The following is a 16,886-nucleotide window of genomic DNA, read 5'->3' on the forward strand; positions in this document are numbered from 1 at the left end:
GCAAGTTGTTTCATTTTATAATAATACAGTCCACCCTCAACAATGGTCATTCGTTAACCGGATCAAGAAATACCAGCGCATATTCGAAGCACGAAGAATTCTCTAATTGCAGCGTGATTCGGAAGCAAGAAGAAATTCCTCGCGTGTTTATGTACTTCGAGTTGTGCCGTCGTGTTACCTACCTACGTGTTGTCGTCGAGCGTCGAGTCATCACAGAATCTTGAGGCTAGCCCTCGGTTCTTTCGTAGAGGTGATCAATGATTTAGAGGCTTCGGCCTTGATCGGCGATCTAACCTATAGTCATTTTACTGATCTTGAGACTTCGGTTTCGGTCAGTAAAAACGACTTTTCTGAAACGTCCTTGAGCCTCGCTCGGTGTTTCGTTATATTGGTGACTTTAGTCACAAAGTTCAGCAGGGCTGAACTGCCAGCTTTAGCTGGGGGCCAGCTCGCACCTAACGGTGACAAAGCGAGCTCGGCCCACAAACAGCAAGTCAGAAGAAAGAAGACTTTAGGGCTGTTAGGGCTGTTAGGGTGTTAGGGTTAGGAATTAGGGAACCCCGCGTGTGCTAAGAAGATGTCCGCGCATGAAGAACGCACCCTGCGATCAGCCACAAAGAAGATGGCGTCGGAGAGCACACCAACGTCAGGTGATACCACATCCGTCGAAACAAATACGTGGAGCAACGGCACCAGCGGTGAACAGCACGGTTTAGGAATTACGGCGTCGCGCCCCGCGAACGTGATTACGTCAGGGGGCCCCGCGCAGCCTACCGCGCAACCCGCAAAACGGCATGCCGCGCCGGTACATGAAGACGATAATGAATCGAACGAAACGGTTTTAGGCAACCCCACCGGGGGGGCGGACACGGTGTCCACTAAATTATCTTTACTTAGGGCCGAGTTAGAGCTGCAAGATGCCGAACTTGAGCGGGCTCACAGGGCCGCGGCCGCGGCTAGGAGTAGGTTGGAGATCGCACGGATTGAAGCATCTCAACCTCCTAGCACGGCGCCGCCGCCTGATGCAAATGAAGAGTCGCGCGTCGTAGGTTGGGTTGAGCAGCATAGATATGCGAACGACAACGCCCAGATAAACAGACACTCTTTACTTCCGCCGCCGCCGCCGCGTTCATCGTACGTACCGCCGCGAGACAGAGCTCACGTAAATCAATCATTCGTCAATCGCGACCTGGAACTGCTATCCAGCCAGGTAGTAGAGGCAGTCAACAGGAGCAATAGCAAGCCGGGCATGCAGAGACATGTACCGGAGCTCCCGCCATTTGACGGAAATATAACGGAGTGGATAGCTTTCCGGGCCGAGTTTGACGATACAGCGTCATTGTTTACGAGCGTCGCGAATATAGGACGTATACGCAAAGCGCTCCGGGGCGATGCTAGGCTCGCGGTCAGATCGATAATGTACACAGTGTCAGATCCGTACGAAATTATAGAGGCATTAGAGCGCCAATTCGGCGACCCAGAAGAAATAGTTCTCGCGGAAATGCACTGCGTAAAACGCATGCCGCGGCTGGCAGATGATAATAGTAATATCACAACATTTGCCGCCCAGGTAGCCAACGTAGTATCTACAATTAAATCGTTGCGCCAGGAAGAATTTTTATACGCGCCCGAGATAGTCAATAAAATTGTAGATAAAATGAATTTAATTGTACGGTACGAATGGAACAAGTATCGCGCAAATAATAAAGCGATACCGGGACTGGCAGCTATGGCTCAGTTTTTAAACGAAATAAGTAGTGCTTCACGTAAAACTTATGCGCGCTCGCGGCCCGCACGCGCAAACGTTAACGTAGTGAATGAATACGGAAGCCACGCCCATAGCCACGCCCCCCCGCGCGCCCGCGCTGCAGATCGCACGCGAGTACATTCACGTAGTAGTAGTACCGAACAGTCAGATTCAGATTATGAGGAATTTAAACCGCGTACAGTCGCACAAGTAAATCGCAAACCGCATATTAAAAAAAATGTTCCGTCTCACGCGCCAAGACAACCGAAGCAACCCATTCCCGCGCAATCGAAATCGAGTAACGCAAAAGATAAATGCGTCATTTGTAACGGCGAGCATAAAATCAGCTTATGCTCGGATTTCGTTAAGTTACAAATAGCGCAGCGTTGGGAAGTAGCGAAAACGAGTAAATTATGCTTCCGTTGCCTGGACGCGGCTCACAGGAGACCGTTTAAATGCAAGTATATTGCATGCGGAATGAACCAGTGCGAAGCTGGGCACCATCGACTGTTACACGGATTAAATTCAACTCAAGCACCCGCGCGTGCTAACATTAGTAGCTCGGTCAACCATGTGCACAAAGTTAACACGTTCCTTAAGATAGTACCCGTGGAAGTGTCAGGGCCATTAGGGGTCGTCAATACCTACGCACTGTTAGACGACGGCAGTAGTCTCACGATGATAGAACGGCATATAGCGGACCAGGTTGCACCAAGGACCAGGTCCGAACCTCTATCTCTCGAGGGCGTAGGCGGTAACGTAGTGAACGACCAGGAATCCTGTAGGGTCCAATTATCAATACGCGGCGCGTGTAGTAGAAACTTAGAAAAAATAACCGCGTACACAATAGGAAAATTGAACCTTGCGGCTCAGACTGTAGGTCGCGAATTGATAGAAAAATGCGAACACTTGCGGGAAATAAGGAACGAGCTGTGCTACGACTGTGCTACCCCCACCATTCTCGTGGGCCAGGACCACTGGAGTCTGTTGGTCTCTACACAGATTCGCAGTGGTGCGAGAGACATGCCGGTGGCCTCGCTCACAAGATTGGGATGGATCTTGCACGGGAAACACGAAGCCAGTCGCAGCGCAGCGTTCGTGGTTAATCACGTAAAACGAACGGATTCCGAGCACGAAATACTAACGTTACTTAAGGAAAATTTTAGTATCGAATCATTAGGGATTGAGAGAAAAGTACCTAAAACGGACCCCGACCAGCGCGCAATAGACATTTTAAACGCGACGTGCGTAATAAATGCGAAAGGGACAGCCTATCAGGCGGGTCTGCTCTGGCGGTCAGAAAACGAGTCATTGCCCGACAATAAAAATCAGGCCATGAAGCGACTACATAACCTAGAGAACAAATTAGACAAAGACGAAAGTTTGAAATTGGAATATACCAAACAAATCAAAAATCTAATCGAAAAAGGTTATGCAGAGGTTATGGAGTCGCCCCCGCCGCCCAACTCGCCACGGGCTTGGTACCTCCCGCATTTTCCGGTTTTTCACGCACAAAAATTAAAAATGCGTTTAGTTTTTGACGCGGCGTCGCGCGCGCACGGTAAATGCTTAAACGACGCGCTGTTAACAGGGCCGGACTTACTTCAGTCACTTTTCGGAGTTTTGTTGCGTTTCCGCGAGGGCAAAATTGCCATCACGGCCGATATTCGCGAAATGTTCCTCCAAATCGAAGTGGAGGAAAGCGACCGGGACAGCTTACGTTTTTTATGGAGGGGGGAAGAGAGACAGAGCGAGCCGCGCGAATACAGAATGAAAAAATTAATTTTCGGCTCTGCCTGTTCCCCAGCTACGGCTCTATTTGTTAAGAATAAAAACGCGAAATGTAACGAGAAGCTGTACCCGGAAGCGGCAAAAATAACGGTAAGAAACTCTTACATGGACGATTTCCTTATCGCCCTCGACAGTTCGGAAGCCGAGGCGAGGCGAATAATAAATGACGTACATACATTAAACTCGTTAGCGTCATTCGAGTTGACAGGATTCGCCTCGAACCGCCCCGAAGTCGTAACAGACGTCAAGAGTACAGGCAGCGATAAGAAAAGTACGTCCCTAGGAGTCAAGAGCGAATCGGAACGCACATTAGGACTCGTATGGAATCACGCGCGCGATACGTTAGGTTTTAATGTAAATTTACGTAACACGCCACCAAACGTTCTGAACGGCACCCAGTTACCCACGAAAAGGCAGGTAACAAGTAGTGTAATGAGCGTGTACGACCCGCTAGGGTACGCCTCACCAATCACGGTGATAGGTAAAGCCCTTATTCAGGACATTTGGCGGACGGGAATAGGATGGGACGAACCTATCAAATCGGAGTCTATTCCTACGTGGAAATCGTTTATTGAAAACGTAAAATTATTAAAAAATCTCGAGATAGAGCGTTATGTACCCGCGTGCGAGAGAGAGGGCGAGATACACACATTCTGCGACGCGAGCGAGAAAGTATATGCCGCGGCGGTGTATTTCGTATCAAATGAACCCGGAGGAGGGAAATCCTCGCGATTAGTGGCGGCAAAGGCTAGGGTTGCCCCACTAAAAACAATATCTATACCGCGTTTAGAGTTACAGGGCTGTGTGCTAGGCACCAGATTAACTAAAACGGTCGTAGAACAAACAGATTACAAGATTATCGGAAAACATTTCTGGTCGGACTCGCGGACGGTCCTAGCATGGATCAAATCCGACCCACGGTCTTTTAAAAGTTTTGTAGCGCATAGACTTGCGGAAATTGAAGACACCACGGTGCCTACCGAATGGCGCTGGGTGCCAAGCGCGCTCAACACAGCCGACGACGCAACAAAAGGCGTCCCGATTAATTTTGATAAAAACCACCGGTGGTTCCAGGGCCCCGATTTTATTAGGCGCGATATTAATGAATGGCCAGTAGATAAATCGGCGCCGGCGTTGGCCCCGCCCACAGGCGAGGAACGCCCCCCGCGAGTAGTACTAGCCACGCGAAAGTGCGACACATATAGCTACCTACCGCAAATCGACCGATTTTCGAATTTCACGCGATTAATTAGGTCCGCCGCAACTGTGCTGTTCGCCGCCGAGGTCTTCAAAGCCAAAATGCTCAAAAGAAAGCACGAAATAGAAATAAATCGGAATCACCTAAGACTGGCGGAACTATTATTAGTTCGACGCAGCCAAAACATCTCATTCAGTGAAGACATAAGAAGGTTACATCGAAGCGAGCCAGCGTCGAAAGGATCCCCCCTTAGAAAGGTGACAGCAAAACTGGACAACAAAGGAACGCTCCTGCTGGATTCCAGAATCGACCGAGGGACAGCGATACCTATTCTTCACGCAAAAGAAGAGTTCACGCGCTTACTTATCGCATACTACCACGCAAAGTTCAATCATGGCAACCACAAAACCGTGATGAATGAGCTTATTCAAAGATACCACATTGTTGGTCTGCGTGGTACGCTAAGATATATATGCGAAAATTGTCAATGGTGCAAAACACATAAGGGCAAACCTCTCAAACTACCCTATGGAGATTTACCACCAGAGCGCCTAATGTCGAACCAACCCCCCTTCACCGCCACCGCATGCGATCTCTTCGGACCAATAACAATCACGATTGGTCGACGTCACGAGAAGAGGTGGGGAGCCCTATTCACATGCCTCACAACTAGGGCCGTGCATATGGAGCTCGTTGCATCATTATCAGCTGCTTCACTCATACTGGCACTGAGAAGAATGATGGCACGCAGAGGAACACCCACCGTGATATATTCGGATAATGGAACTAATTTCGTCGGAGCGGAGCGCGAAATATCTGACGCCTTGCTGACCGCCGAAAAGCAACTGAAAGAGTTCGCCGAGTACAAAGAGATCACATGGAAGAAGATACCTCCTGGAAACCCATCAGCTGGAGGAGCCTGGGAGCGTTTAGTATCTTCGATTAAAACAGCGCTTCGTGCCACCCTACATGAAAAGCACCCCAAGAAGAAGTGCTGCACACGCTGTTGTTGGAAGCAGAACACGTCATTAATTCTCGACCACTCACGCCACTGACGGGCAGTCAAGAAGAAGCATTGACGCCTAATCATTTTCTCATTGGCAGGTCCAACGCCATGTCTCCATTCTGTAATTTCCACGATATAACGCTCAATGAAAAATCGTGGCAACAATCGCAAAAGATGGCAGATCATTTCTGGGCTAGATGGACCAAAGAATATCGACCGCAACTGAAGCTTCGAGTAAGTCAAGGACGGACCACCGCAAACGTAAAACCCGGCGACATTGTCATAATTGTTGATGGAACAATGCCGAGAGGTACGTGGCCTAGAGGCGAAGTAATAAAAACTTACCCCGGCCCAGATGGCATAGTACGCGTAGTAGAAGCACGCACCGCCGCCGGCCTCCTTCGTCGTCCTGCGTCTAGACTTATAAAAATTTCCGAAGCTGAAGGTGTTAGCACACGTGGGGGAGAATGTCGGAAATAGGTTAAGATATTGTAAATATAGATATTTAGATTAGTATTCGTTTTGTTTTTGTTTACTTTATTTTCCTATTTTTATTGTGATTGTTGATTTGTTTGTTTACCTGTATATTTTATTAATTAATGTGCCATGTAATAGATATAAGGTTTTTATGAAAATAAATGCATTTGTCAGGCCACACTATACAGTAACACGAACTTACACACACTATCCCCACTCAGCATTACACGATTCTCTCCTGGCTTCCCATTGGTCCTCCCGCGGCTCGATCATGATCGACCGTGCTCCCCTCCCTCGCGCGCAAGCGACATTATTTAAATACCGCGCTCTCATATTCCAACTCACTCGCCGCTCGACCCTACGCAGAACAACACGTACTAGTAATACTTTAATGCAGATGCACTCTATGGAAGCAAGTTGTTTCATTTTATAATAATACAGTCCACCCTCAACACGTATATTATATGTACGATATAATTATGTATGTATTCGTAGATGTATTTCTGTTACGTTTAAATTTTCTGATCTACTTTTGATGCACCACCTGTTGTAAACTAGTCCTTCCTTCTTCTTGTAAAAAGGTTGCCTGGAAGAGATCGCTCTTAAGCGATAGGGCCGCCTATTGCTCAACTCATATTTTTTTCTCTGTGTATCTATTTTATGTATCGCTTACTATCTCTGGTGTACAATAAAGAGTCTTTGCATTATTGTATTGTATTGCAAATAAATAAATATTACGAGACGCTTGATACAAATCGACTTGCCTGGATTACGCTACGGATACACATACATAGATAGATACATGCATAGATTTTTTTTTATTCGACTGGATGGCAAACGAGCAAGTGGGTCTCCTGATGGTAAGAGATTACCACCGCCCATAGACACCTGCAACACCAGGGGGATCGAAGATGCGTCGCCAACCTAGAGGCCTAAGATGGGATACCTCAAGTGCCAGTAATTTCACCGGCTGTATTGCTCTCCACGCCGAAACACAGCAGTGCAAGCACTGCTGCTTCATGGCTGGATTAGCGAGCAAGATGGTGGTAGCAATCCGGGCGAACCTTGCACAAGGTCCTACCACCTGCAAAAATAGATACATGTTAAATACCCGAGAAAAAACATTCGTATTTACGAGTATTATGCAATTTGTGAATTGGAAGAGAATTTAAAAATATCGCAAGTTAAGTAAGAGTCTTTTTAAAGCTTTTAAGTATGATTTAATTACGAACAACTTTAACACATAAAGGTACTCAAAATTACAGTTTTAACACTAGGTGCTACCCACGTATGTTCAATAGGAGTCCGAGTGTTTTATGGCGATATGATTTTTTTCTTGTCCGTATTTCTATCTGTTCAGATTTAGTGTTGTCTACAGTAAAACTATTTGATATTCGCTAAATAAACACCGTTTGGACATCCGTCGGTATCGATTTCAGCGTCGAAGTCATTTGTGGCTTTTTGCAATGCTAGATCAACGCGCTGGCCAACGTCCGTTTATTTTATAAATGAGACCTTTAAGCTTGTCGTTTTAGAATTATACTAGCTTACATTTTAAACTGCTATATTTGTATGTCGGTAAAACTTTTAATCTAGATGTATCATTAGATTGGATTTGGCAGGCATTCATTTCAGCGGGGCGCACACGCCTACACGCACGCACACCCGTACCTACCTATGCTTCTTATATGCAGAATGTTTATTTAACGTTCCCAATTACTTATGGGTGAAGAGCAAAAAATTTGTACACCTTAATGCAGGTAGTTAAAATTACTATTATTTTTTCCATTGTGACACGAAAATGATCCATACAAATGTATGATTCCATACAAAACCATACAAATTCATGATTAACTTTCGTGTCACAAAGGTAAAAATGAATAGTAGTTTTAACTACTTGCGTTAAGGTGTGTAACTTTTTGGTCTTCATCCTTATTTCATTCATACAAAAATGATCTAATCAATAGTCAATATTGAAGACAAGCTCCTGCACGAACTACACAATTTTTCAGGATATAAGTTGTATTGTGTCCCACTCAGTCTTTAACTATTTCTATACCAAATTTCATCACAACCATACTTTTTTATTTATACTACCTACTCGTAAAGACTTGCAAAGTGGCGTTAAAACAGTGACAATGTATTTTAGCGATCAGATAAAACTTTAAATTTATCGACTGCAAAATTTTGATAATTGATCTTGATTGAGTTTGGACCAATTCATTTTAATAGGTAACAGCTTTTCAAAAACTTTCTTGCCCTAAGGCCAGTTCAGTTTGCAGTTCGGCGAAATGGCCCCCGGCAATCATAAATAATAAAAAACCCATAGATGAGTACTTAATAATTATACTTATCCCACTAACGTCGATAAGCTAAAGGCTACTAGAAACACAGGGAAGCTTAAAGTTCCATCTTACAGACTGGCTAAAACCAAAAAGTCGTTTCTGGGAAATTGCATACGTTTTTATAATAAAATTCCAAAAAATATTACAAATGAAACGGATACAAAATTAAGATCTATTGTCAAGAAGACATTAATATCTAAGGCGTACTCGTATTATAAAGTTAATATATATGTATATCATGGACAAGGATATTTGGAAATAATTCCGATCCGCATTAGCGATCCCTTCAAATAGCGAACCTACTGAGTTAGAAATAAAGTTGTGTTAAATACTTGTGATGTATAAGATATCATTTAATAATATTGTAAATCTGTTTAAAAACTCGTTGAGTTTCTTGGCGGATTCTTCTCAACAGTGGTTTTTCCGAAACGGTGGTAGATCTTACATTCATACGAGTAAGTGCTTGTTATAGCCTTGTAGTAGTACGATATACATAATGTAACGTGTACCTTTACAACCGCATTTACTCTACAATATACTCAGTCTAAAAGCATACGTTGTTTCGTTCACTCCTCTCCTGGACCTCCATCCATAAATGGCGACCCCGCCAGTCGCGGCGTTTAAGGAAAGGAATTTGTGTAACTCGTGTCGGACAGTTCGCGAATAGGCTAATAATGGTGCGAGTAATAACTGATTGTGAACTTGCGTTAGACGTGTGTGACGTTAATTTGGTACGATAGGAAAACAACAATCAAAGTCCGAAGAAACTATAGTGGTACAAAATGCTGCGGGTGGAAATAATAATGCGTCAGTGGAAGAATTAAAATTTCATTTCACAACGACCAATATACTTTTGTCCATTATCGTGATAGTTATTCTTTTTGGGACGCTGTACGTCATCTATAAGATATATAATGTCGGCGGCCGATCGTAAAATTCGCCAGATCACGAAATTCCTAGGCATATCGTGAAACGCCGCCATTTCATGATATGCCTAAACGTTGGCCAGGCATATCACGATGTGCCTGAGAAATAATACGGCAGATCGATTAGAGCAACGCATTCGTCGATATTCCTAGCTCTATACCGGGCACATCGTAAAATAGTTTCTTATTTGGCCACTGGTGGCGCTGCGTATGCAATGGCGGCCGTGACCAGCTGACCGGCCGTGTTTGTTTAGCGCGTGAAAAATGTCGGCGTCACAACAAAATGATCTTTAAACCGAAAATAGTGACTGAATTCAAAAGAGAAGTGCAAAAGAAGCTTTTGAACATCAGCTCCGTTCTTTTTATGTGAATCAAACGGATTCTGTGCACAATGTGAAAAAACCATGGACGTCTGCCCGTATTTTAGAGGTTAGTATTTTGTTGGTAAATAAAGTATTCACTAGTTGTTAGTTATTCATATAGAAAAATTTAGGTACGACGAGCGAAGCGAGGAGTGGTTAGTATTAATTGTGATCACGACGCACGAGCCGAGCGAGCGAAGCGAGCGTGCCGCGGCAGCGGCCGGCGAAGTGCCAGAACCGATATGGCGGCGTTTCATGATATGCCTAGGAATTTCATGATCTGCCTAAACTGGCCAAATCATGAAATGGCGGCGCTTCATGATATGCCTAGGAATTTCATGATCTGCCTAAACGTCACTAGGCAAATCGCTAAACGGTGAGTTATGAACGATATGGCGGATGTCCCTTAGCCAATTCATGAAGTGGCGGCATTTCACGATATGCCTAGGAATTTCATGATCTGGCGGATTTTACGATCTGCCGCCGACATATAGAAAGTGTCACGTGGGTTGGATTACAAGAGAAATAAATCGAAACACCCTGAGACGATCCATTTTCCGACAGCCACGCATGGTTGCGGGCCCCGACCCGGGCCAGCCGAGACCGTCGAAGTTGTATCCTGACGTCGTATAAAGAATTTAAAAAACGGAAAAATGTGCCAAACTAACGATTTCAGACTTTTTCAGCGATTTGACGATTTCAACCAATAAATTATGAACATTCTCGCGTTTATTGGCATTATAATTGCGTTGCTTATAATAGCATTCTTCGTTTATAAATTTGCCCGAAATATTATACATCATATACGTCGCGGCTCCGTTTCCATCGGACTCCGATCTGTTTACGGCGGTTCTAGTGTGCGTATTTGTGAAGTGTAGTGCAAAAAAAAAGTAAGAACATGTCGTGAAAAATAACAACCAACTTTTGAATTTTGAAAAAAAATCTGGGTTAAACTATGTAAAAGAAACGGTGGACGTACGGTGGAGCAGACGACTCATCGAATGGATACGACGGACGGGAAAACGTAGTGTAGGGCGTCCTGAGGCACTGCCAGACGATCTTAAGAGGGTCGCTGGTGGCGGATGGATGCGAGGGGCTGAAGACAGTGTTGTGGCGCGCCATGGAAGAGGCCTATGTCCAGCAGTGGACTGCTGTAAGCTGATGGTGATGATGATGTAAAAGAAGAACTGTCAGCTATAGAAAGATATATGTCGATCTAGCAACATAATACATATATGTTATCCCGGGAACATATAAAGTTCCCGCGGGATAGAACCAAAGGTTCAACAGGCAGTATCAGAATAAATAAATAACAGATTTTCCTGAACCCCTGTTTATTAACTCATTTTAAATGGAGAAACGTACCAACCTAAATAACAGGGGGTGATTGACCTTCCGCAAATGGAGCTAAAATATACCAGCATAAGCCTATTTGAATATCGAGCCCATTGAAACGGTAGGGCAGTACGGACCGGTTTAAACCGGTTATAGGCGGTTATTTTACAGATTTACGAGACACGAGCTCGCTATCTGCCGGATAGCCTGCCTACAACCGTTGCTAATTGATTAAAGAAGACCTATTTAGAGAAACGGATTTGTATTCAGTATTTAATAGTAAAGTACTTTCTTTTGCTATATGACGAGAGTCTTCAATTAATGTGTGCTCTCAGATAGCTCTGAGACGTGGTCTTTGACTGTTGGTCTCTTGAAAATCCACCGAAGAACTGAAGTCAGCGACATAGCTCGAAGAGCAGGGTAACTTTTGGGGGAGAATGGTTCTCTAGTGGCAACAACGAACCGATGGACAACGCTTTGGCAATCCGCCCACCAGGTGGACTGACGACATCGTAAGAGTTTTGGGCATCCGGTGGATGCAAGTGGCGAGTTGTCGATCATTGTGGCGTTCAGTGGGAGAGGCTGTTGTTCACCTGCCTGTTACCTCTTGACGCTTAAACTGCTGAACTAATTTAGATAAAAAATGTGGTGTAGAGATAATCTGAGATCTTAGAAAGGACGTAGGATAGTTTTTATCACCGAAAATGGCATAGCTCCTACAGGATAGCGATTAATGTATGTTTTTGCAGACAGGATAATGAACAAGGACCTAGTCGTTATTACAAGTGCGAAAGTTTAATGAAAATTAATAAAAAAAACTAAAACAATTTATTTAAAGGAGTCCCCTTACCCCCTTAGGCAAGGCTCCGAAGATGCTGGCAGCGTTCGCTCTCTGAACAGCAAAGCAATATTTATCCGAGGAAGCTGCCAACTCTTTGGTACCCTCTCACTACTTAGTATACTTAGTTACTTCTAGGCACAGTGACCCGTAATTCTTGGCCTCCAACACCAGACTACGCCACGCTTTACGATCTTGGACCAACTCTGAGCAGCCTTTAACCCCAAGATCCAAAAGGTCTCTCGAACCTCGTCCCTCCCGGTACTCGGGACGACCAACCAGTCTGCGTCCACTCGGGAATTTCTTTTTAAAGTTATACCCTGAGTTTATCTCTCCGATTTCAACAAAATTTGGGAGGTAGACTCAGGCAACGATTCCGAGCTGTAAGAACAGGGTCACCAGATGTGTCCCCAAAATATTGTATGGATATGTCCGTTCCGTTAAGTTTTTTTTTTATAATTTTCGTAACGGAACCGATACATTGAACCGAGACCCTATAGCTGTTTTTACTCATGGACTGAGTCTAACTCCCAAATTTTGTTGAAATCGGAGAGATAAACTCAGGGTACAACTTTAAATGGAAATGCCCACGTTTGGTCGTCCAAGTACGTTCTCTTCACGGCTCGATCCTCTAACGGCCTTTCCATTTATGTAGACGACTTTATTTTTATATCGATATTGAATCGTAAGTCTGCTCATACGCACGACTCCATAATTAGCATGCGGCCTGTAATTTTCAGGATAAACATGCCGATATCTAGCAGGAAATATGGTTGTTTGGGAACACTAACATTTTGCTGCCAGGATGGTAAATATAGATTTTGGTATGACTATCTTGTTCATATGCCAAAAAACTAGCCACATTTTTGGGGTTCCGTACTTACTTAAAAAGGAAAATAACTTCTTGGTACCTAGTTTAAAATAATGCTGTAATGGTAATAGCCTTTATAATGTATGATTCCCACGATACAAGTTTAGCTGTGAACTGTAGTGTATTTGCGGCTGGCCTAAAAACTAGTTTTTTTTTATTAAGGTAGCTCTTATAGCACAATCAATAAGAAAAGTCTGAAAATCATAATTTTTCATGTCTGACTGTCTATGTCAATAAACCATCTAAAATGACCCCACACTATATATACATTCTGCTTAAGAGAGGGCTCACTGGATATTCATAAAATACCTACCTACAATTTTTTGGGAATAGCATAGCTATAGAACCTGCTCACAATTTGCTGCCGACTACCGGATGGCCAAGTGGTTAGAGAGTTGGTTCGACACCCGGCCGGGGCAGGTATTTGTATGAATAATACGAATATAATTTGTTCTCGTATTATTATTATTATTATTATTATTATTGAAATGATACACTAGCAGCTCTTAGAGCTGATGCGTGTACATCACTGCACTTGTGTTTTTAGATGTTATCTTGGATGGTATCTTGGATGTTTAATATGTATTTATCTATATAAAGTATGTTTATCAATTGCCTAGTAGGTATCCATAGTACAAGCTTTGCTTAGTTTGGGACTAGGTCAATTGGTGCCAAGTGTCCCATGTTATTTATTTATTACTGGTATTCGGTTATCGCGCGCTGTTCCCTCGGGAACTGTGCATTTTTACGGGATAAAAAGTAGCCTATGTCACTCTCGGGCCCATAAACTATCTCTATGCCAAAAATCACGTCGATCCGTCGCTCCGTTACGGCGTGAAAGACGGACACAAATATACAAACACACTTTCGCATTTATAATATTAGTATGGATTATTTATTATTTTGTACGGAACCCTCTGTGCGCGTGTCTGACGCGTTACTTTTTTGTTTACTTTGACACTACCGACCTCCCGCGGCGTGCGAGGCCAGCGTTGCTCAAGTTGGAGACTATACGAGCTAATTGGCGATAGACTGTGAGTTATGCCCGGCCGAGAAATTACCGGGCGATTTGACGGCAATTTGCCGTTATTACCGGCTTCTGCTGCCGTAAATTTTACGGTTACGGGTGTCCAATTTGTTTGAGTAAGATGACCTTTAGATCTACAGTACTTTCATTGTAGCATGGTGCGGGTGACACTTTCTGATGCACGTTTCGTTTTACTCAAAAAAATTGGCTGCGGTCTAAATATATGGAAGTATATTTCAGTTGTAGCCTGAATATGACGGGCGTAAAATATTTGGACATAAAGAGCTATGTTATACGAAATAAATTTAAGCTATCAATTTTTTATAATCAATTAATTTAATTCAAAGCTTAATTAAGTGAAGAAACGTAATATGCATGTACTCGTAAAGTAACGTTTAGTGATGGGACCTAATGGATCTTGAGTTAAATCGGTACTTATTAATTGGTAAGTAACGAATATTCTTGTAAACGCCGTTTAGCCTTACTTAAGTCGCAAATAATATTCCAACCTAGAATTCCACTAATATTCTCATGGAGATGGACTAAAGAGACGGAGCAAGGTAATTTTTGATGCCGTGGTGGCCTAGTGGTTTGACCTATCGCCTCTCAAGCAGAGGGTCGTGGGTTCAAACCCCGGCTCGCACCTCTGAGTTTTTCGAAATTCATGTGCGGAATTACATTTGAAATTTACCACGAGCTTTGCGGTGAAGGAAAACATCGTGAGGAAACCTGCACAAATTCAATGATGCGTGTGAAGTTCCCAATCCTCACTGGGCCCGCGTGGGAACTATAGCCCAAGCCCTCTTGTTCTGAGAGGAGGCCTGTGCCCAGCAGTGGGACGTATATAGGCTGGGATGATGATGATGATGATGACCCGCACCATGCAAAAAAAAAGTATTACTTCTAGCACACATAGTTTCAGCCATGAGTTCTAAATATATTGGAGATCTTATCTGTGGTCTTCATTCCAGCATAAATAATTTATTATTAATTAATTTCATTATTAAGGTGTTTTCTTAAAAGCCTAATTTAAAGTTAAAAATTAAAATTAAAATTTAATCAATTATAGATATGTCGGCGGCCGATCGTAAAATCCGCCATATCACGAAATTCCTAGGCATATCGTGAAACGCCGCCATTTCATGATATGCCTAAACGTTGGCCAGGCATATCACGATGTGCCTGAGAAATAATACGGCAGATCGATTAGAGCAACGCATTCGTCGATATTCCTAGCTCTATACCGGCACATCGTAAAATAGTTTCTTTTTTGGCCACTGGTGGCGCTGCGTATGCAATGGCGGCCGTGACCAGCTGACCGTCGTGTTTGTTTAGCGCGTGAAAAATGTCGGCGTCGCAACAAAATGATCTTTAAACCGAAACTAGTGATTGAATTCAAAATAGAAGTGCAAAAGAAGCTTTTGAACATCAGGGTCCGTTCTTTTTATGTGAATCAAACGTATTCTGTGCACAATGTGAAAAAACCATGGACGTCTGCCCGTATTTTAGAGGTTAGTATTTTGTTGATAAATAAAGTTATTCACTAGTTGTTACTTATTTATATAGAAAAATTTAGGTACGACGAGCGAAGCGAGGAGTGGTTAGTTTTATTGTGATCACGACGCACAAGCCGAGCGAGCGAAGCGAGCGTGCCGCGGCAGCGGCGGCGAAGTTGCCAGAACCGATATGGCGGCGTTTCATGATAATGCCTAGGAATTTCATGATCTGCCTAAACTGGCCAAATCATGAAATGGCGGCGCTTTGTGATATGCCTAGAAATTTCATGATCTGCCTAAACGTCACTAGGCAAATCGTTAAACGGTGAGTTTTGAACGATATGGCGGATGTCCCTTAGCCAATTAATGAAATGGCGGCATTTCACGATATGCCTAGGAATTTCGTGATCTGGCGGATTTTACGATCGGCCGCCGACAGATACACCGTCATCATCATGCCAGCCTATATTCGTCCCACTGTTGGGCACAAGCCTCCTCTCACAATGAGAGGGCTTGGGCCGTAGGCCCCACGCGGGCCCAGGTACATAACAACAAAACATAACATAACTTATAAGTAACAGGTACATACTTAATCATTTTATTTCATAGCATTACATTAAATAAATAAATAAGTAAAATAATCAAAATGGTAATAATAACATGGAATTAAATTGTAATCTAACATCACTAAAAAGCACTATACGCGTAGGATCGTCATTAATTAGGTACCAAAGTAGTACGTCGCGCTTACTGCCCTTACAAATTGTTCTATTTTTAACCTATGTGTGTATATGTATCTGTGTGTCTGTCTGTCTGTGGCACGCAGCTCTTAAACGGGTGGATCGATTTGAATGCGTTTTGGTTTGTTTAAAAGCAGGTTTTCTAGCGATGGTTCTTAGACATGTTTTATCAAAATCAGTTCAGTCGTTTTTGACATATTGTTGGCGACTGGCTGCGGTATGACTTTTTTTTATAACTATACTTTTTGTCACTTGCTTTTTTATATGATTTTACGTTGATTGTCAGTTTTAATTTGTTTGCCCGATCTGTCGGTTCCAATACATAATATTGTGATTTTATTATTAAATAACCTATCATTTAACCCGTGTTTCCATCAATCTTCCCATTACTCCCCATGCAGTCCACCATTAGCTATCACATATTGAATTTGAAGTGACAAAGTCGGGAGTTTTCCAACTTTTTTTGGTTAGGTTATTTATTTATAGACCTCTTCAAAATAAGGCGTGTATCAGCCAAACATCCCTTTATCAGTTTAACGAAGCACAATTTCAGAAATTATCCGAAATATAAAACCTACGCTCTTCTATAACAGCCAGCCCAAAACGTTCAGTTCACCTTTTGCTCGCTATAATCCCATAATGATTATTCAATTATTCCCAAATTTATCTCCCATTTCCCACAATAACGGCTCGAATAAAGTCACTAAAATCAGTATTATGAATACTA

The 16,886-nt window shown here is 43.3% G+C and overlaps 1 protein-coding gene across 1 annotated transcript; it reads left to right on the plus strand.

Annotated features, from left to right (window-relative positions):
* The first annotated feature begins 577 nt into the window (after window positions 1-577).
* LOC141439949 (uncharacterized) lies at window positions 578-5,791 on the plus strand. Its single transcript, XM_074104414.1, has 2 exons — window positions 578-1,570; window positions 2,348-5,791. Exons 1-2 carry the CDS (start codon window positions 578-580, stop codon window positions 5,789-5,791), a joined length of 4,437 nt encoding a protein of 1,478 aa, XP_073960515.1.
* Window positions 5,792-16,886: the final 11,095 nt, after the last annotated feature.

This window comes from Choristoneura fumiferana, chromosome 21, assembly GCF_025370935.1.
Source record: "Choristoneura fumiferana chromosome 21, NRCan_CFum_1, whole genome shotgun sequence".
Taxonomy (NCBI): domain Eukaryota; kingdom Metazoa; phylum Arthropoda; class Insecta; order Lepidoptera; family Tortricidae; genus Choristoneura; species Choristoneura fumiferana.